This window comes from Antrostomus carolinensis, unplaced genomic scaffold, assembly GCF_000700745.2.
Source record: "Antrostomus carolinensis isolate BGI_N321 unplaced genomic scaffold, ASM70074v2 scaffold21291, whole genome shotgun sequence".
In the NCBI taxonomy this organism is placed as follows: Eukaryota; Metazoa; Chordata; class Aves; order Caprimulgiformes; family Caprimulgidae; genus Antrostomus; species Antrostomus carolinensis.
In genome coordinates, this window is record NW_010292276.1 from 6,526 (window position 1) to 23,940 (window position 17,415).

Below are 17,415 nucleotides of genomic sequence, written 5' to 3' on the forward strand. Positions count from 1 at the left end.
CCATCCCTCAAAGTTACCTGGGTGCTTGCTTAGAAGATCAGAACTTCTACAGTTACGTGGAGGACGAGACTACATAGAGGACAGTAGCTTATTACTGATTGTGAAAACTCCAACAGAAGACAATTCAAAGTCTCTTCAAGTCAAGAGCATTCAAATCCACAACTCAAGAGCACCTACACTGCTACACTAGAGGCAAGATTAGTACAAGAAAGATCTCCTGGCCCCTGTGTTCCAACTGACAATGAACATCCAATATGGACAAAGTATGAACCACAATGTGCAAATGCAAGCATAGTAAACAGAACATTAGGTGAAGAGATAGGAATTCCTTGGGGTTTGTTTCCCCTGCAGACGCTTGATACAGGGAGTACAAACTAGAACACTGCTAAGTGTTCTAGCACTCCCTTAGACTGCAGGGCAGATTTTGTTCAGGACAAGCTAGCTCTGTCTACACAGACTGGAAATCCAAGGTACCCTTCTTGGCTCCAGATTTCATACTAATAATCAATGCCTTAGAGCCAGGCACAGCAATACTGAAGTCCTTTATCAGATCTAGCCCCACTTCTAAAAACCTGTCTTCTCCACAATGGCAGTGTTGACCAAGCACTGAAGCAGCCAGCTCAGATTCACAAGTATCACACTGCAAGTGGAAAGTATGGATCAAATTTTCCAAACTTTTTAAAATGCTATATAGTTTACTTTTCAGTAACTCTCAACTTTTGGTTCTAGTAAGAAGTGAACTGCAGCATGAGATATGCCTTACCAGTTTACATATGAAGATACACACATCATAATAAAACAAGACTAGCTTCTGAAAATACTAGGTTTTATTCACACCCCAGTGGTAAACAATAACCTTAATATGATGACTAGGTTTCTTTTGTAGATCACTATGTCACATAAAATACAAAACCCATAGCATAAACAAGCTGACAGTTATGAATGTTTAATGTGGTCTCGTTGGAAATTAAACAAGTTATACTAGTCTTCTCAAGTAGTCAAATTCAAAATGCATCACCATCTCCTAGTTAGTACATGTCACTGCCATTTCTATAACAAAGTAATGAAGGCACAGCTAGTGCAAGCAGACTTAAACCCGTTGAGACTACTGGGCTGAAAAATACTTTGGTTGGTTCTTCAGGAGAGAGTTTCCTCTAAACAAATATTGGTCTCAGTTAACAGTTCTGATAATCTTCACAGCTGCAGTCTAATAGCTACATGACAAAGACTTCACAAGAACCAAACTATGTAGCAATGAATTAACATTCATGCTTTAGGGGATTTACTGCATTCTACATATTGGCAGAAAATTATACTGTTAAAATGCTAGGTAGATTGAACCTACATTTTAAACTGGTTCTTAGGTGTTTGATTTCTTTTTTAACAAATTGGTTACTTAATCCTACCAAGATACAAAACATAAGGCTGTAAGTAACTAATAGTTGTGTTTAGGCTATTACAGTGCAGGTAATCCTCAAGGCCACATACACACTGCTTCACTGCTGCTTGCATTCTGCTGGGTTTTGATCCTTCTGTTGAGAAAAAGGGAAATATGAGTTTACAGATACCAGTATTTTAAAAGCACTCTTAATATTGCTAAACATGCTTTCTCAAATTCCAGTATTAAAGTTCTTATTTCATCTTTTCCCTTAAACTAATTGCCTAGTATTAGTAATACCACTGCCTTTGGACACGACAACGTCCACAATGACTTTATTTTGGCTTTGTTAATGCACAGGTGTATGATCCAGAACAAAAAGCTGTTCAGAACTAAGTGTGGTGGGACACTCTGAAAGACACTGAAACTGGAAAAGGGAGAGTTATGTGTAGTAACAAACAACCTGGCTCAAAAGAAGTATCCAAGCCTTCTACACAGTTTGATGCAAAATAAACTTCCTGTGGTCAGTAACAAGGGCACAACCTTACTCCAGAAGCCACTGCAGAGCAATGCAGTAAAATATCAAATCACGGTACATTCTTAACGCTCTGGAAAGATCTTTTGCAATAAATTCCAGTTAGAAAAATCTAACATGGAAAATTTCTTCTGTTATATTGAAACAGACATCCAGCAATATCTCACAGTAATAGGGGAATTTAACTTTTGGGGACAGTTCAGTTGCAAATTTTACTCCACTACCTTGGTCTGGATAGCTATTCTAGGATCACAGTGCTTTAATAAATCCAGCTGGCTTTCAGTCTGTGATCAGCTTACAACTATTTATTCTTATGGGATTACAGCATAGTACCACTACTGTCTCTAGCTCTTTGGCAGTTCTCTCTGAAACTGAGCATACATTCTTGCCCTGTCTCAGTTCTGTTTAGCTTAGAAAAGCAATCTGAAATGGTGGAAATAAGAAGCTCATTTTGCAGCTGTTTAATTTTGATTCCAAAACTCTCTTGAATGGGAAGCGATTTGAATACACTATAGGAGATGAAACATCAAAAACAGGCTGTACAGTTTGATTAACAGTTCTGTACCCTACATCTTTCTACGTACAATGATAAGATGATGTAATTCTTTCAACAGTACTTTGTAGCTTAAACCATTCCTACTGAAAAATATACTGCCTTCTCATTTGAAATTACAAGCACATCTTGCAGCAGATATTTTAAGTTCACATAGTTCACTTCATTTTCATGACTGTTCACTTCATTTTTATGAACTTCACTTCATTTTCATGACTGCAACTTTCACCTACCACTACGAGATGCTTTCAGGAGGCCAAACACACCTTTCCCTCAGCTAGGAAAAAGAGTTATGAATTGAGCAGCTAACAATCACTTTTCCAGCAAACTGACCCTGACTAGTCTTTTGTCCTTCCCATGGAATAAGAAAGCTGCCAGTTGTTCTTGGCTGTTCACATTTTAGTACTTTGGATGGAGATGCATTCCTGAATCTTGACTTCTGCTACCTTAAGCAATAAAAGATTTGCTATTATCTACCCTGAAAAGGCCTCAGTTTTATACTCTGGTGGGAAAATCTGCCTTTAAAAAAGTTGCTCAACCAATATTACTCTGTCAGAACTGGGACTGAAACAGTCTCAGCCAAAACATACTCACTACAGGAAGTATTGACTAAACATTTAAACTAAAAATCAAGATTTAACCTACATAAAACTAAGTGTGTGCATGCATGCACAAACTTCAAACATTATTTTTAATTCCTTACTTTTGGGTCATAATCAGGATCATTTTCTTCATCTGCTTCTTCTTCCCCCTCCTGAAAGAAAACACTTGTTTATATTTCTCTAGCTTATCCACATTCAGCTCCTCATCAATTTTCAAGAAAATTAAGATTAAATTCTACTCTTAAATACATTAATTATCACTTTAAGTTATGCATATTGTATATGCCATGCTCTACAAAGCATAGCATCTTTTGACATCAATTGCAACTTAATTTCTAAGACACTTTAGGGTTGTCTTTATTTGATTTGGGGTTTTGGTTTTGTTTTGGTTGGTTGTTTTTTTTAACATTCACCCTAGATCCACAACACAATGCACTGTATCTTTTGCTCATAAGTAATACTTCAGTGTCCAGAGCGTTCAAAAGTAAAGGAACTCTTATTCCAGGTAACAAACTACAAAAGGAAAACCACTTAATTTAAGGCCAACCATCAACTTACCTCATCATCTGCCTCTTCACCTTCTTCATCATACTAGGAAAGAAAATAAATGGTTTTGATAGTGTCATAAATGCAGCCATTTACAGCTCAAGTACAGCCAGATAACTCAAGTAGATGCCAGAGACCACACTGTATTGTGCTCTAAGAGAACCTCCTATAACTGACAGATTTTAAAATGCTTTATGCATCATCATGAACCATGTTCAACCGCTTAAAACGATGCTCTGGCAGAGAAAACTGTCTACCTTAAGTTCCTTACGTACAACACTGGAAGTGCTTATTAGACTGTGATAACACTTCTGGCCAGTAGGGTGTCTCAAAGCCAAGGGCAACCTGTACAGTCAGTCACTTCCCTCTTCTACCTAGCCAAGCCAAGGCTTTGGACTAAGGGCTACCATTTTACATTCTAAAAATGAATTTGAAGGCAGGACTTTACTTAGCCAAATCAAACTGTCAAACTGTCCTTTTTTGTGTGGAAACAGGAAAGAGAAAATATTTTACCCATATAAAGTTCTGGAATTTTCTGGTTTCTTTTTAAGCTTAGCACCTTTAAAGCACTTAATTCAAGCTTCTGCAGAGCTTGTTTTGAATATCTTGGCATGCTTTGAATGTGCTTATCTATAATTTTTTAAGAAGAGTGCCCTCCTGAAAGGATCAGGCTTCAATCTCAAGGAACTTAGTGCTTACAGTGATACTGGGCTACCAAGAACAGGCTGAGTAGCTAGATAGACTACTTTGTTCTCTTGCAGCTACCAACATATTGGGTATGCCACCCCAGTACACAAAATTCAACTCGGACATCCTCTAAATGTTCAGCTTCTACCACTACTTTTGCCATCTGCTTCAAAGATTAATTACCTTCGTGCTACTCTTTACTGAACGCTCTAGGAAGCTCAGCTGAAACTAATGTTGATACATCCCATTCTAGGGATACCAACATTACAAAATCCAGAAATTATCCACAGTCTTTAAGCAACATTATTTCAATGCTTTTAGCATTTTGAAAGAATATTATACTTACATCATCATCATCATCTTCAATAGCTTCTCCTGTGAAGTACAACACTGATCGGGGGACTATACGTTCACGCAAGAAATGACCTATTTCAAAGTCTGCAGCAAGGATTGCCTCAGCATCATCATCCTGCAGAAAACAACATTATTTCCTAAATCATAAGCCAATAACTACTTTTTTACACAAAAGCACAAGTTGCTCAGTTTTCAGTGTGGTCATATTTATACAAATCCTATGTGCTGACTTTTTTTTGATTCAGGGCTTGCTTGAAATTGTGGAGTCAAGTTTTACACTCTAAACAGCCCACCTGCATTATGCAGTGGGGGGTTGCTTCTTCAGTAAGCTTAATTATGCAAAATTCTGGAGTTTAAGTTTTATTCTTCCCCCACAGCCAACCTGCTTTTGTTCCAAGTAGAAAAAATGTTTAATGCCTCCCATAGACTTTCAGTTCGTATGCACAATACCCTTAAGAACTAAACACTAGCCAGGTGAGCATTCTAATTAAAGATTTTATAAGCTACTCCTGATTCCTACAGTGCATCACCTCCATGACTCCTAGTGAAGAAGCAATTGTGAAGCACCTGAACACCTAGAAATTCTCTCCAATCCAATCCCAGGTTGTCACTCCTTTTGTTTACACACCAAATGTTCTGTTGTCTCCCATCTGAGATGTTATCTTCAATTCTAAATCTTGATTTATTTATTTATTACACTATGAACATACAGCTTTTGGTGTCAATACCAACGCTTTAATCAGATTTCTCACTCAAGCTGCATGATGTATTCATGACTGTTAAGTGGTTTTGGAAGTTTTCCTCCTTACAAAAACGTGGCTTATTGCCACAGAGTTTTCTACTAGTGAGTACACAGAAGAGTGGGCTCTTGCAGTTTTCTGTTATTGTTTTATTACTTTCTCCAAGAGTTAATAGCTTGGGAATTTTTTAACAGCATAAAATACAGACCAGATACATGTAGCCATTAGAGAAGATAATCTGCATTTTCTGAATGGAAAGATTTACTCCACCCATTAGACCAAAGGCTAATAAAAAAGATCATCTGCATTTTCTGAATGGAAAGATTTACACCCATTAGACCAAAGGCTAATAAAAAAGATCACTACATTTGTACAACTGCTAACAATTGCCAAGGTAGCTTTCAGGAAGGATAAGCTATTAAAGTTTACTAAACTGAGCTCTAACATCCAACTCAACAAATACTCCTTCTAATAAAGGAAACTCAAATACATACTATTTATCACAAGTATTCTCAGTTAAATACAGAAACAGTTAAAGCTAAAGTCATTAAACAAATTTCCAAACAAATGCTTTGTACCTAAAGGCACAAATTCTCTTGGTGTTTCCCCTCCACACCCTTATTTTAAATAAGCCAACTTACCAGGTCTCCACTTGCAGGAACTGTAGGAAAAATAAGAGAAGAAACAAGTGAGTGAAGCTCATACTACATCTGAAGTTAACAGAGATAAAGTAATGTTCAGCTTACCTTCAGGAGGACTAAAGAAGTTGAAGAAAGAATCATTGGAAACAGTTTTTGTCACTGTTCTAACTGTTCCACGACCCTTATGTTTCTGTTTCTTCTTAATGGTTTTCAAAGTAACATTCTTTCCTTTTTTCCAGTCTATTTGGCAACTGGAGAGGAAAGAAAAAAAAAAGCCTGCAGCTTAATATCATTCCCCTTGTTACAGGTACCTTACTGAGACTCTCACAAGTGAACAGGTACAGTGAATATAAAATATTAAGGTAGTATTTATTCAATGTTATCTTTTAATAAGTTTATACTTTTTAGAACAAAAGTAACAGGTTCATTTTAGGACTGAAGTTTTTTCATCCTTCCCCACTCAACCTCTGAAATACTAATTTTCATCTGCTACTGAGTTATATGTAGTTTCCTATCAAGGAATGGTGTCACATCATTTTTAGTGCTACCTATCCATTATAAAGTAATGTCATAGCTGGTCATGCTAGTAACATGCCAAAAATTACCACAGCTATCATTGTAATTGATTACAAAATCATTGTAATCAATAAGCCCTTAAAATAATGCATTAAGCAGGTGTGTAGCTTTTGCCCACAGGCTTGTCTGACACTCACACAACTCTGAGCACATGTACATAAAGAAGTCACATCAATAAGACTGCCCACATGTGCAGAAGTTTCTGCCTAGATTCCTTTAAAGTCTCAAAGGAAGGAGGTGAACTGTTTTGGGATAGAAGAGATTGTCTTAGTTAAAACACAGAACAAGGACTAGGAGTAAATTAATTTCACAGAAGCAGAGTATTTTACAGTAACTTCTATCAGGATTTATGCTTTTCAAACAGTCCAAACCAAGGAAGACAAAACAGTTTGCTCAAACCTGCTCAAGCACTTAAGACTAAATCTTACAGGACATTTGTAGAAATATGTTACATTAAATGACCTGGAAATGAAGTGGTAAATAAGAGTCAGTATCAGTATCTGCAGATTAATATATAGGTAAAATCAACCCTGACTATGCAGTGACAGGCTCTAAATTAGTTACTATCAGTCAGAAGAACAATCAGAACATTAAAGAGACATTAATACGAAAGCAACTGAATAGGCTGTGATGCATAGAGCCCAAATGTACTTGGAAGGCTAATTAAGTACAACTCCAGTTTCTCTGGTCGTTCTGTTCATGTACATATACAAAATAAGTAGAGTATTTAGTGAGAGGAGTAACAGCTAATTTAGAACAAAAGACACCACAGAGAAAGGAGCGTAACAGATCTTTAAAATCATGAGGAACTTGGAGTTAATAGGAGATGACTCTTCTTCATTCCTCAAATAGATCAGCTGAAAGACACTGAGAGGCAAACATTCAACACTTATAAAACAAACTAGATAACTGCAATATAGAAAGAAAAACTGGAACACACTACCCAAAATGCTGCGTGTCAGAAATACAAAAAGATTAAAAGAAGTGATCAAATAGATTTTGAAAAAGGTATCAAGGTCTACAAAAAGATAACATCAACCACCTTGCAATCCAGCTTTAGTGATTGCAAAACAGTATTTCTATATAATTACAGATTAGATTTTTTATTTATATGCACATTCATTATATACTTATACATTATATAATATAAAATATAAAGTTTTATATATATTATATTGACACTACTGAAAAACACTAAAAAACTCGAGAGGAACCCAGCTGTTTACAAGTTATTAGGTAGCTGTACCTTCTTCAGCCTCTGCCCAAGATGCTGTAAGTCTACAGTTGGATAACACTGAGGAAGAAACTGTTACATCGCCTTAAATTTATTTATTAGCACTTACCCTGTACAACCCATGATTTCCGGTCCATCAAAGGAGAAGGGATCAGAATCATCTGGCTCTGACCTCATTCTATATGTCTTTGTCAATACTTCATTTGTGAAGTAGTCATTTGGTTCAAAATGAAATTCTAAGGTGAAACTCTTAAAAAAAAAAATTGCAGAGCAACAACTTTTAACAATTTAGCAACGCATACATTTAACTTCTAAGTACCTAAAATCCCAAACCAAAAATACACATGCAGCAGAACATATCCATCCTACCAATATTGAAGTGGTGCACACACGTAACTTATTCTGGAAATTGATGCCCAAGTTGTAAAATAAATCTGCAAGTGTTTCCATTTACCATGTTGATCTTCTGCTTATTAATATACTACTTGCAGAAATCACACAAGATCTCACTGTGTACAGTTTTCCTGGTGCTAACATACAGCGATAACTTCTAAATTTAAAACATTAAAACTTAGCAAGCTATCTGGTTTCTGACAAGGAAATTATATCCTATTATAACAGTTATACAAAAAGTACTTGAAGGTATCAAAATTTAAAGGTGAAACTTAGTCATCAGATATTAAGGCCAAATTATTAACTCAACAGAATTTGAAGGTTAAATTAAGTATATATTCATTCATAGGATACTGCAAGACTAGCACTGGTCCTTGTACTGTTTTTCAGAAGACAAGAAGCAGCTGCATATTTCTCATGATTGCCATAAGAGAATCAGCTATCACAAACCACACATACAAATAAAAGTGTTAAGATAACACAAAAGTAATCTTGTTTAATAGCTTAAACTAACCATAGGCTGTCCAGCTTCTGAAAATTTCACTTTTATATCTTTTAAGTGTTTCAGGATAGGTTCATCATGTTCCTGTAAAGAAAACAGTTTATTGAATTTTTTTAACATGCAATTGCACAGCAGATTTAAGACACTGTAGAGATAAAAAAAACATATTCAGAATGAGTTTTACATAGGACAAGAACCTTGGTACAGCACTGAAACATTGCCATGAACGTGACCAGTAGATGGCAACAATGGCTGTACAGAGTTTCCACTGCAGTACACAACCTAAATCCATGCTAACACCAAGTAGTTTTTAGCAATACCTTTTACATACCTCATACACACACTCCTATAAGCACAAAAAGTGTATTAGTAAACTAAGCTAAGTTCAACAAATATCACAGTAAGAAGGTATATTAGAGTGCTCTGTGCTCTCACTTGAATAAAATACCAGAAATGACATCCAAGTACTGTTCCTGCTCCTTTCCTAAAAGATACTTGGATTAAGTACTGACACAGCTTTAAACAAGCCTGGACCACCACCTACCTGAACCATATCACTGAGCAAGTCCACGTTCTTGAATACTGTCAGCCAAAACTCAGGAATTCCTTTAGGGTCTTCTTTTTCTTCATCTTTTTTTTCATCTTCAAGCTTGGCTTTCTCTTTCATTTCCTCCTTGATAGAATAAAAATGTTAGTTTTTCTTGATTTTAAAAGAGTGCCCAAAAGGTTCATTAACAATTTTATGTTGATACCAGTACAGATTAAATTTCATGTGCATGCTTTAAGCAATCATTAAGAATTATTATTATTATAAGCAAGTAAGTAATCATTATGTACCCAATTTTTTTTTAAGCTTTAGTTACTGTATTGAATCTTGTTTCATACTAAAGTTTGAGATATTGAAGAGAACCAGTTAAGATACTCACTGAAATTTCTTCTTCAACGTCTGCTTTCCATTCACATTCTTCCTCTGTAGGTTCATAAATGGCATTGATGATTTCACTTCGCTGGAAGATTAAACCAAGAATATTTTCACGTTTCGTAGTTGTTGCAACCAGCAATGTCCTAACCAATAAATTCCTAATCCTAAAGTTCCACAATTAGTAATACATTAACTATTTATCAAAACTTTTCTTCTGGACCTAGAAGACAACTTAGCAGTTACAAGCTTTTCAACACACTAAAATAAGCACCAAAATTCCAGAAAGGTTACCAGACCATCTGACATCTGCTCAATTAACAAGATGAGGCCTGGTATATTTAAGTGATTTTGGTAACCATGGAACAGACTGAACTCTTCTCCCCCTTAATCTTAGTTGATATTCACATGGATGGTAAAACGGTGTCAACTGAATTGAATGGGCACATAGGAGACCAAAGTAATTCTGAACATGCATAAGTTTTCAGTTTATATTCCCTTGTGTTTTAGCTAAAGCTTTTAAGTACAAATCAGATTAGCATTAAAATACCTTGTCAAATAAGGGCTGATAGAGAGCAGCATACTTTCTTTCCAGCTCATGAACTTCCTCATAGAACTTTGCTTCTATCTGTGCACACTGAACTTGAAGGTTCTTGAGGGCATTCACACGTCTTTTAACAACTTTAGGCAAGCTGAAAAATTCAGTGACACAACTGTTGTTACTAACACTGCATTCTAAGCACATATTGACTCCTCCTTAACCAGTCCCCTCACAAGTTAACCAACTTGCATCAAAACTGCTTTTACACTCTATTTTAAGCTGCAGAAAGCTGTACAAATCAAAACTATGACCCACTGTACCGTGCAGACTGAAACTAACATAGCACAGGCTCTTAAACTGAGGGTTAATCTCAGTCAGAACCAGAGTATTCCAAACACCTGGGCCAATCATGAGACAAACTTGTGCAACAAAACTTCATACTAAAAACAAGTTTTACATTATCAATGAGCAGCATCGTAAATTCATACAATTGAGCAAAATTAAGAAAGGTTCTATCACTAATTGGCCTGGTTTTATGAAAGAAAGTTCAAGAAAACTGAGTTATTCTTCACTAAGGAAGTTCATCTTCAAAATTCACATTTGTGTTTCACTGAGGAAAGCAGCTGGTGCTACTGTCTTCTGACGTATTAACTGCCACTCCCAGAACTGTTTTGCTAAATGAGCCCCTGTTTTATACATGTGTAAAAGGAAAGCAATCAATGCAATCCTCATTATAAATACTTGTCAGCTACAACTCTTTAATAAAAGTTTCACTGTAGTAAACACAGACTAACTGCTAGGACAGAAAGTTACCTACATACATCAAGGCTACTGGTGAGAGATTCATGGGGTAGACTGCTGACAGCTCCATCACCTGTGAGGTGGCCAAACCCCAGCATGTGGCTACAGAACTTTAATATGTTAACTTGCCATATTTATTTTATTTAAGCAGTTGTGCCATGTTATTTAGAACACAGCAGTAAACAACTGCTTTTAATTGTTAGGACGAGCTTCAGCTTAGAGGAAGTAAACAAGAATATATTACCTTAAACACTGAAGATTCATACTAATTACTAAACCTATCTTACCCCTACTAGTTAGGACAAGCACATGTTTCAACATCCTTGTTCACTTTAAAATGCAGAACCCTTCTCCTTGATAGCTTTATGCTCAACATGAATATCTATTTCTGGTTACTAAGATAGTACTTCCAATTTGGGCAAAAGTCCGTCTGCTACGCAAACTACCAAAACCGCTTACATTTAGTTACGTATGCTCATACAGGGCTGATAACATTTTTGTTACTCTGACATTCTCCCAGAAGTTAGGCAAGTTAATAATTTGCTGTAATTTTACCTTCAAGTACAATATCAGAACTAACAGCAACTTAAGTAGCATGTTCAGTTAAAGAAAAAAGCGTTAAGGAAGAAAATTACTATGACCACACAGGTAAGTCATACAACAATCACCTACTTAATGACACACGCATATATCGAGGCTAAGAGTACTTGTCCCAGCAACCGCACATAAAGTACTATGAAATTTCTAAGATAGTGCCACACAGGTAGCATGTCCGGCTCCAGTATGTAAGAGATTTTAACCCTTTTATTAGAGAGTCTAGAATCTTTTGCATGTTTCAAAGCTATATTTCATTACAGTCCACGCCAACTAGTTCAAATTTCAAAGGTCATATAATGAAAGAGACAGCTCTTACAAAGTAAATCCAAAATGGAGAAGCAGACCAAGAAGTATGAACTGGACTGCACAAATACAACAGCAGCAAGCAAAACCTGTTGCTGTGAATACAGCAAATGTTATAATTACACAAGAATACAACCTCCTGTGAGCAGCTGGGGGAGATTTTGCTCTATGAAAGTAAGTTTCACTATAATTATTGAGGCCAAGCACAGGTATTGAGGTAAGTTATTGGAAAGTTGCCAGGCAATTAGCAAATTCTAAACCTGAGCAGACAGATGTTTTCCTGGAACCTGTTTAGTTTCCTACCAGCTTATGCATCTAGTTCCGTAACAGCCCACATAACTGGCTTTTAGGATCCCAGATTCCTGCTAACTTCTGTGCCATCTCAGTGTCTAGACTCTGTAGATAAATGAGCTCAAAAGACTACTTGGGAAGACATGTAAGAGGCACCTGTAAAGCATGGTTAAGACAGCATGCATATGTTGAGAAAGTGCAAGCAAGCTACACACATTTTCCAGCTATTTTTGCACTGCAAGCTAGGTAAGCATCTGGTAACAATAGCAAAGTCGCAATGCTTTTGTGACATGAGAATGCACTACTGTACTTGGAATTGATGAAGAAACTGGTACAGTATCTTAGAGAGCAGCTGACTAGAAGAATGTCATGTAAATCAGTGTTATCATCTTTGTTCACTTCTTAGATCAAGGACCTCAAATATTAGCAGAGGTTAATTAACTTCTGTTGAAAAACAGAAGAAAAATATTGGGTATAGAAAGCCTATAGCGCACAGTATCTAGAAGAGAAACAACCTGGGTACCCTTTGGCTCCATGTTCTTTCTTGGTCCAGCATTTATTAGGGAAGGCTGTTAGTTAAATGGTCTTTTCTTTCATGCTATTGTCTATAACAGGGAAGCTGTATGAGTAGCAGCAGCAGCAGTGCCTGTTACTCGGGAGCTGCCCTAGTTCAAGCCAATAGCGATGTAGGAGCCTATCACAGCCAGGCAGCTGAATACTTCACAATTCCTATGGACATGAAGTGTTTGTACACAATCAGAAATTATGAAAAAGAGTCAAAAATTTCCATCTGTTAATGCAGATCAAGTAAAGAAAATTTTAGAAAGCAATTGTTGCAAGTTTTGATACATACCACATGAAGCACTGACACAACAGTCCTAATTTTATTAGCTCCTGGTTGCACTCTATATTAGAGACACCAGGTGTCCGAGTATTTGTCCATACATAAGATAACTGATGTTTCATTATTAAGGCAAAGCTACAGAAGACATTCCGAGTAACAGGAAAGTACTTTTTAAAGTGTGCCATATTGTAACCGCACAGAACAAGGTTGTTCACTGCTAATATTTTAGTATTCTTTTCTTCAAAAAAGCCCAAATAAAAACTTCAATTCTGAGATGCACTACAGACAGGCTACATTAGTTTTCCTGCTCTCTAGTTTATGACTATTAATCCTACAGACAGTGGTTTATGACTATTAATCCTACAGAAAACACTGTTCAGAAAGCAAAAGAACCATTTATACCACTCTGCACATACTGAACAAATACTGTACCTCTCTATATATCCTGTAGATGTTCCTACCAGACCATCAAGTCTTTCCTGAAGGGCTGCAAGAATCTGAGGATTTTGCATCATCTGCACAGTCAACTGTCGAGCTAAATTAAAAAAGAAAATTACATAAGTGCAATAGTGCTTTTGGACTAATCTTGAAACAAAAGTTACTTTAATACTACAAAAGAGCAGCAGATTTACTATATATACACTTGTAAAAAGAAAGATAGGCAAAGGCATATGTCAAACACCTCTTTATTTTGGAAGCATGGATCAAATCCATCCTCTCCTGAACACAGAAGCAGCACCTCAATTAAAATGGCTACTATTCAGCAAGCTGAGCTTTTCAGTTAAAAAGGAAGGTTTTGTATGATGCCCCTACAAGCACCAGTTTTGCCTTGACTGCTTTTACTTTGAATTCATTAAGGAAAGGCAAGGTAAAAGAATTTGGTTTTACTTTAAGAAGGCAATAAAAACAAATTGGTATTTTCATTCCATTTTAGGTAAACTGAAAGAAACGAGAGTTTCAGACTTGGGTTTAAAACTGCTTCACAAACCTAAAACCTACTATTAAAACTTGTTTCTGATTCATAAAATCCAATTTTCTTCCAAGATTCCTAGAGCATAATTTCCTCTCGGGTCCTCATCTAAATAGATGGGATTAATCACTAAAAATACACATTGTTCACGTCTAGGTTCCTTCGGGACACCTGAATACTGACTATTTAAATATTGTAAGCTGTTCTTCAGCTGACCAGTGTGTTCCTCAGAATTTTGCAATCCAGTTTTGAAAACACTTTTTTCAATAGATACAGTGAAGCCTCTAACATCATCTTCAGCAAAATTATCTTGCTTTTCTTTGGTGTAATTATTCTGTTCAAGCAAATCACACAATGTAGCACTATCAGCAGTTAAAATAATTTTATTGCAGAGATTATTAGTTATTTCTCTTTTGGATACTTGCTCTTCAGATTCTATCTGTGCCCCCAGTCTTTGACTACAAAGCATGAGTAAGACTGTTCAGCACAGACAAAACAAGTATTCCAATACACGTTCAGATTTTTTTGCTGAAGGGGGAAAAAAGGGTTTATTGATTTTAAGAGTGGTAACACTAAGTATGATTTTTGTTCTGTTCACAATCAAACAATTCAGCAACAAATTACTAAGCAACTGATCAAAAAAAATGAGACACACATATATGCACCTGATATTTTAGTTTTCAAAGAATCTAATTCACATACCCACAATAATTCTTTCTTTTCCAATTATACATCCTCAGAGGTGCCCAGCACTGCCTGAACAGGTACAAACCATAACTAAGTGACTGCAGACAACTAATAAAAATCATACAACTGGAAAAAAGAGTCCTTGCTTCAGAATTTAAATACAGTTGTGCATCAGTAGTTATGTTTTACCATTACCCGTATTTTAAACGGTAAAACCGTTTTAACACATTAATTAGAAAACACAGATGCAGCTTCTTAGAAACCCTTGTTTACAATGTTACCTTTGCTATTGGCATCTTCACCAGTTTCTTCTTCTTCAACTTCTTCAACATCTTCCATATCCTGTTGATCAAGTTCAGACTGTTCTTTGCTATTAGGAATATTCAGCAACAGGATCAAGAAGTTACTTTTATAAAATACTATAATGAGTTTAAAGAGCTTGAGTTAGAGATCATACGGGTAGAAGCAAAGTATTGCATCAGTTTTGATCTACGACAAAATAGAAGTCTTAACAGCAAAAGCCAAATTTATCTTCATAGATTCAAGTTTCACATTCAACAATCTCAGAACAGTTTAAAGAACTAGGAGCTTTTCAGAATTTTGAAGATTTCTTTTTACAACAGAATTCTTTCAGCTCCTGTTCATATCAACAAGACAAAGCCTCCTTCTGCTCTACACTTCCTCTTTGTTAAGATGTGCAAGCTTTGAGAATTGAGGGTAGGTTCACCTAAACTATACTTTGAATGCCACAAAATGTGAGCATTTGAAGTATACAAAAAACTATGTACAGTGAAACAATACTAATGGGCAGTACTATCAGTTTTCCCCTCCAGAATTGCAACTAACATAGCAGAGCTGACTGGTACCTTGTCCCAATTTTAGATTTACTTACAATTAAGATCTCGAACCCTCTTGGTTTGAGCAACTAAGCTTTTCTCCCACATGCTATAAACCTCACATCTTGCCACAGTGCTAAGACCAGTACCTAGACCTTGTCTATCATGTATCTGGAGATAACAGCCATCAGCAGTACAGCACAGGACACAGTTAGAGCCTGCTTCAGTAACCTACAGGATTTTACTTACTTGTCTATGTCTGCCATTCTCCCAGATTTCAAATCCTAGAGGAAAAAAACAAAAATGTAAGAACAGCATCATTACACTTCACTTAAAAGGTCTATAGGCACGTACCACAATACTAAAAAGGAAAGAAACACACACCACATCAGCTTTAATAAATAAGATAAATATTATAGTCTGGAGGGGCTTATCTCCTGTGCACTTTTTGAGCTCTCACTCTAAAGCATACAGAAAAACTGGAAAACTTTGTTCTGGTTTATCAAAGAATGGTTTGGGTTGGAAGGGACCTTAAAGATCATCTATTTCCAAGCCCCCTGCCATCAGCAGGGACACCTTCCACTAGACCAGGTTTACAGTGGCAATAGAGTATTTAGAAGATTGCACGTAATCAAAAAGCTTCAATTCCCCAGTATGCAGAAAAACTAGAGAACCAACTACTTATCAATCTATTTCAGAAAAATAACACAGTTTTTGCTATCAAATATAATGGCAGTATCACTGTAAACCAAAGGACATTTAACAATTCAATAAAAAAATCAAGGAGTTCCAGTAACATTTTTGACTCATTTTAAGTTTCTTGAAATTCAGATAATGTTTGCCTGTCTTGTGACTTCAGGTTTACATATGGATGCAAGCTGCCTATACAACAATTCCAGAGAGTCTCTTTTGGATACCATTCTCAAAAGACAGCATAGAATTATAGAAACACAAAACACATTACAGTTACAACTGACATTTAGATGTCTCTATTTCTTGAGTGATATAACAATCAGCATTATTTCTGATTTGCAAAAGATTTTATATCCATGCAAAATATAAAACTTTTTCCTTACACATTTCCTCTTGTTCTTCGTGCAGGATCTTTTCAAGAACACTGGTAGTATCACTGTGCAAAAGATCATGAGATGCACAGCTCACCTGCCTTTCACACACTTCTATGTAAATGTGACAGACAGTGATCACACTCAAACTATTACTGCTCCTTGCAGAGATCAACATTTCCTCCCTCCATTCTCCCCATCAAATACAGCTTCATTTTCCATAAAACTTGAGGCAGTTCTTTCAACAAAGGTGTGACTAGGGACAACACACACCCTGTGGTCTCACCAAGCCAGTGGACTAAATGGAACAGCAGCTGAAACACCTTAGGTACAGGTTTGCTGAAAGAGACCAACTTCTGCAGTTCATTTAAACATTTTTTTCCTCAATGAGGACATGAGATTGGCTATGACCGAGTCACACCTAAAAATGTTAGGAAGCATCCACCCTGTCTCCAACAGTGGGAATTAGCAGATGACTAGGAAAAAAGGCAATGACATGTCAAGAATTCCCCCAGAAACTCTTCTAGCTTTCAATCACATTCAGAAAAAACCACGTTGGCTCAGAAAGTGCAAGTATTTGACAATCTCATAATAAATTTTTATTTCATCTTCTCTGAAACCATGCAGGTGGCTCATGTTATCACTCAAGTATCAAAGTGCTAAAATCCCGTTTCTGAGGTGCAACATTCAGCTCGGAGAACTTAACTAAGTCAGACTTTTCTACACCAGGCAATAGTGTGGCAGAGGAAGTTTCACCAGCAGTCTGTGTGTTCTTGAATTCCTCAGTGGGCCCCTGTTTTCACCACTCTGAACAACTACAA

General features: G+C 36.4%; 1 protein-coding gene across 6 annotated transcripts; it reads right to left on the bottom strand.

The window, feature by feature from the left end:
• Window positions 1-805: 805 nt before the first annotated feature.
• Window positions 806-17,095, bottom strand: LOC104531886 (nucleosome assembly protein 1-like 1). Of its 6 annotated transcripts, XM_010176909.2 has the most exons (15): window positions 17,064-17,095; window positions 15,780-15,809; window positions 14,976-15,064; window positions 13,470-13,572; window positions 10,211-10,352; window positions 9,668-9,748; window positions 9,286-9,414; window positions 8,754-8,825; window positions 7,956-8,095; window positions 6,142-6,287; window positions 6,037-6,056; window positions 4,648-4,770; window positions 3,627-3,659; window positions 3,170-3,217; window positions 806-1,532 (listed from the first exon to the last, which is right to left on the bottom strand). In XM_010176909.2, exons 1-15 carry the CDS (start codon window positions 17,090-17,092, stop codon window positions 1,497-1,499), a joined length of 1,221 nt encoding a protein of 406 aa, XP_010175211.1. In that variant the 5' UTR covers window positions 17,093-17,095; the 3' UTR covers window positions 806-1,496. The 6 variants fall into 6 exon arrangements, with proteins under 6 accessions (XP_010175211.1, XP_028943035.1, XP_010175213.1 ...); XM_029087202.1 differs by lacking the exon at window positions 17,064-17,095 and having other exon boundaries at window positions 15,780-15,810; XM_010176911.1 differs by lacking the exon at window positions 17,064-17,095 and having other exon boundaries at window positions 806-1,529; window positions 3,170-3,220; window positions 15,780-15,810.
• Between the last annotated feature and the right edge of the window lie 320 nt (window positions 17,096-17,415).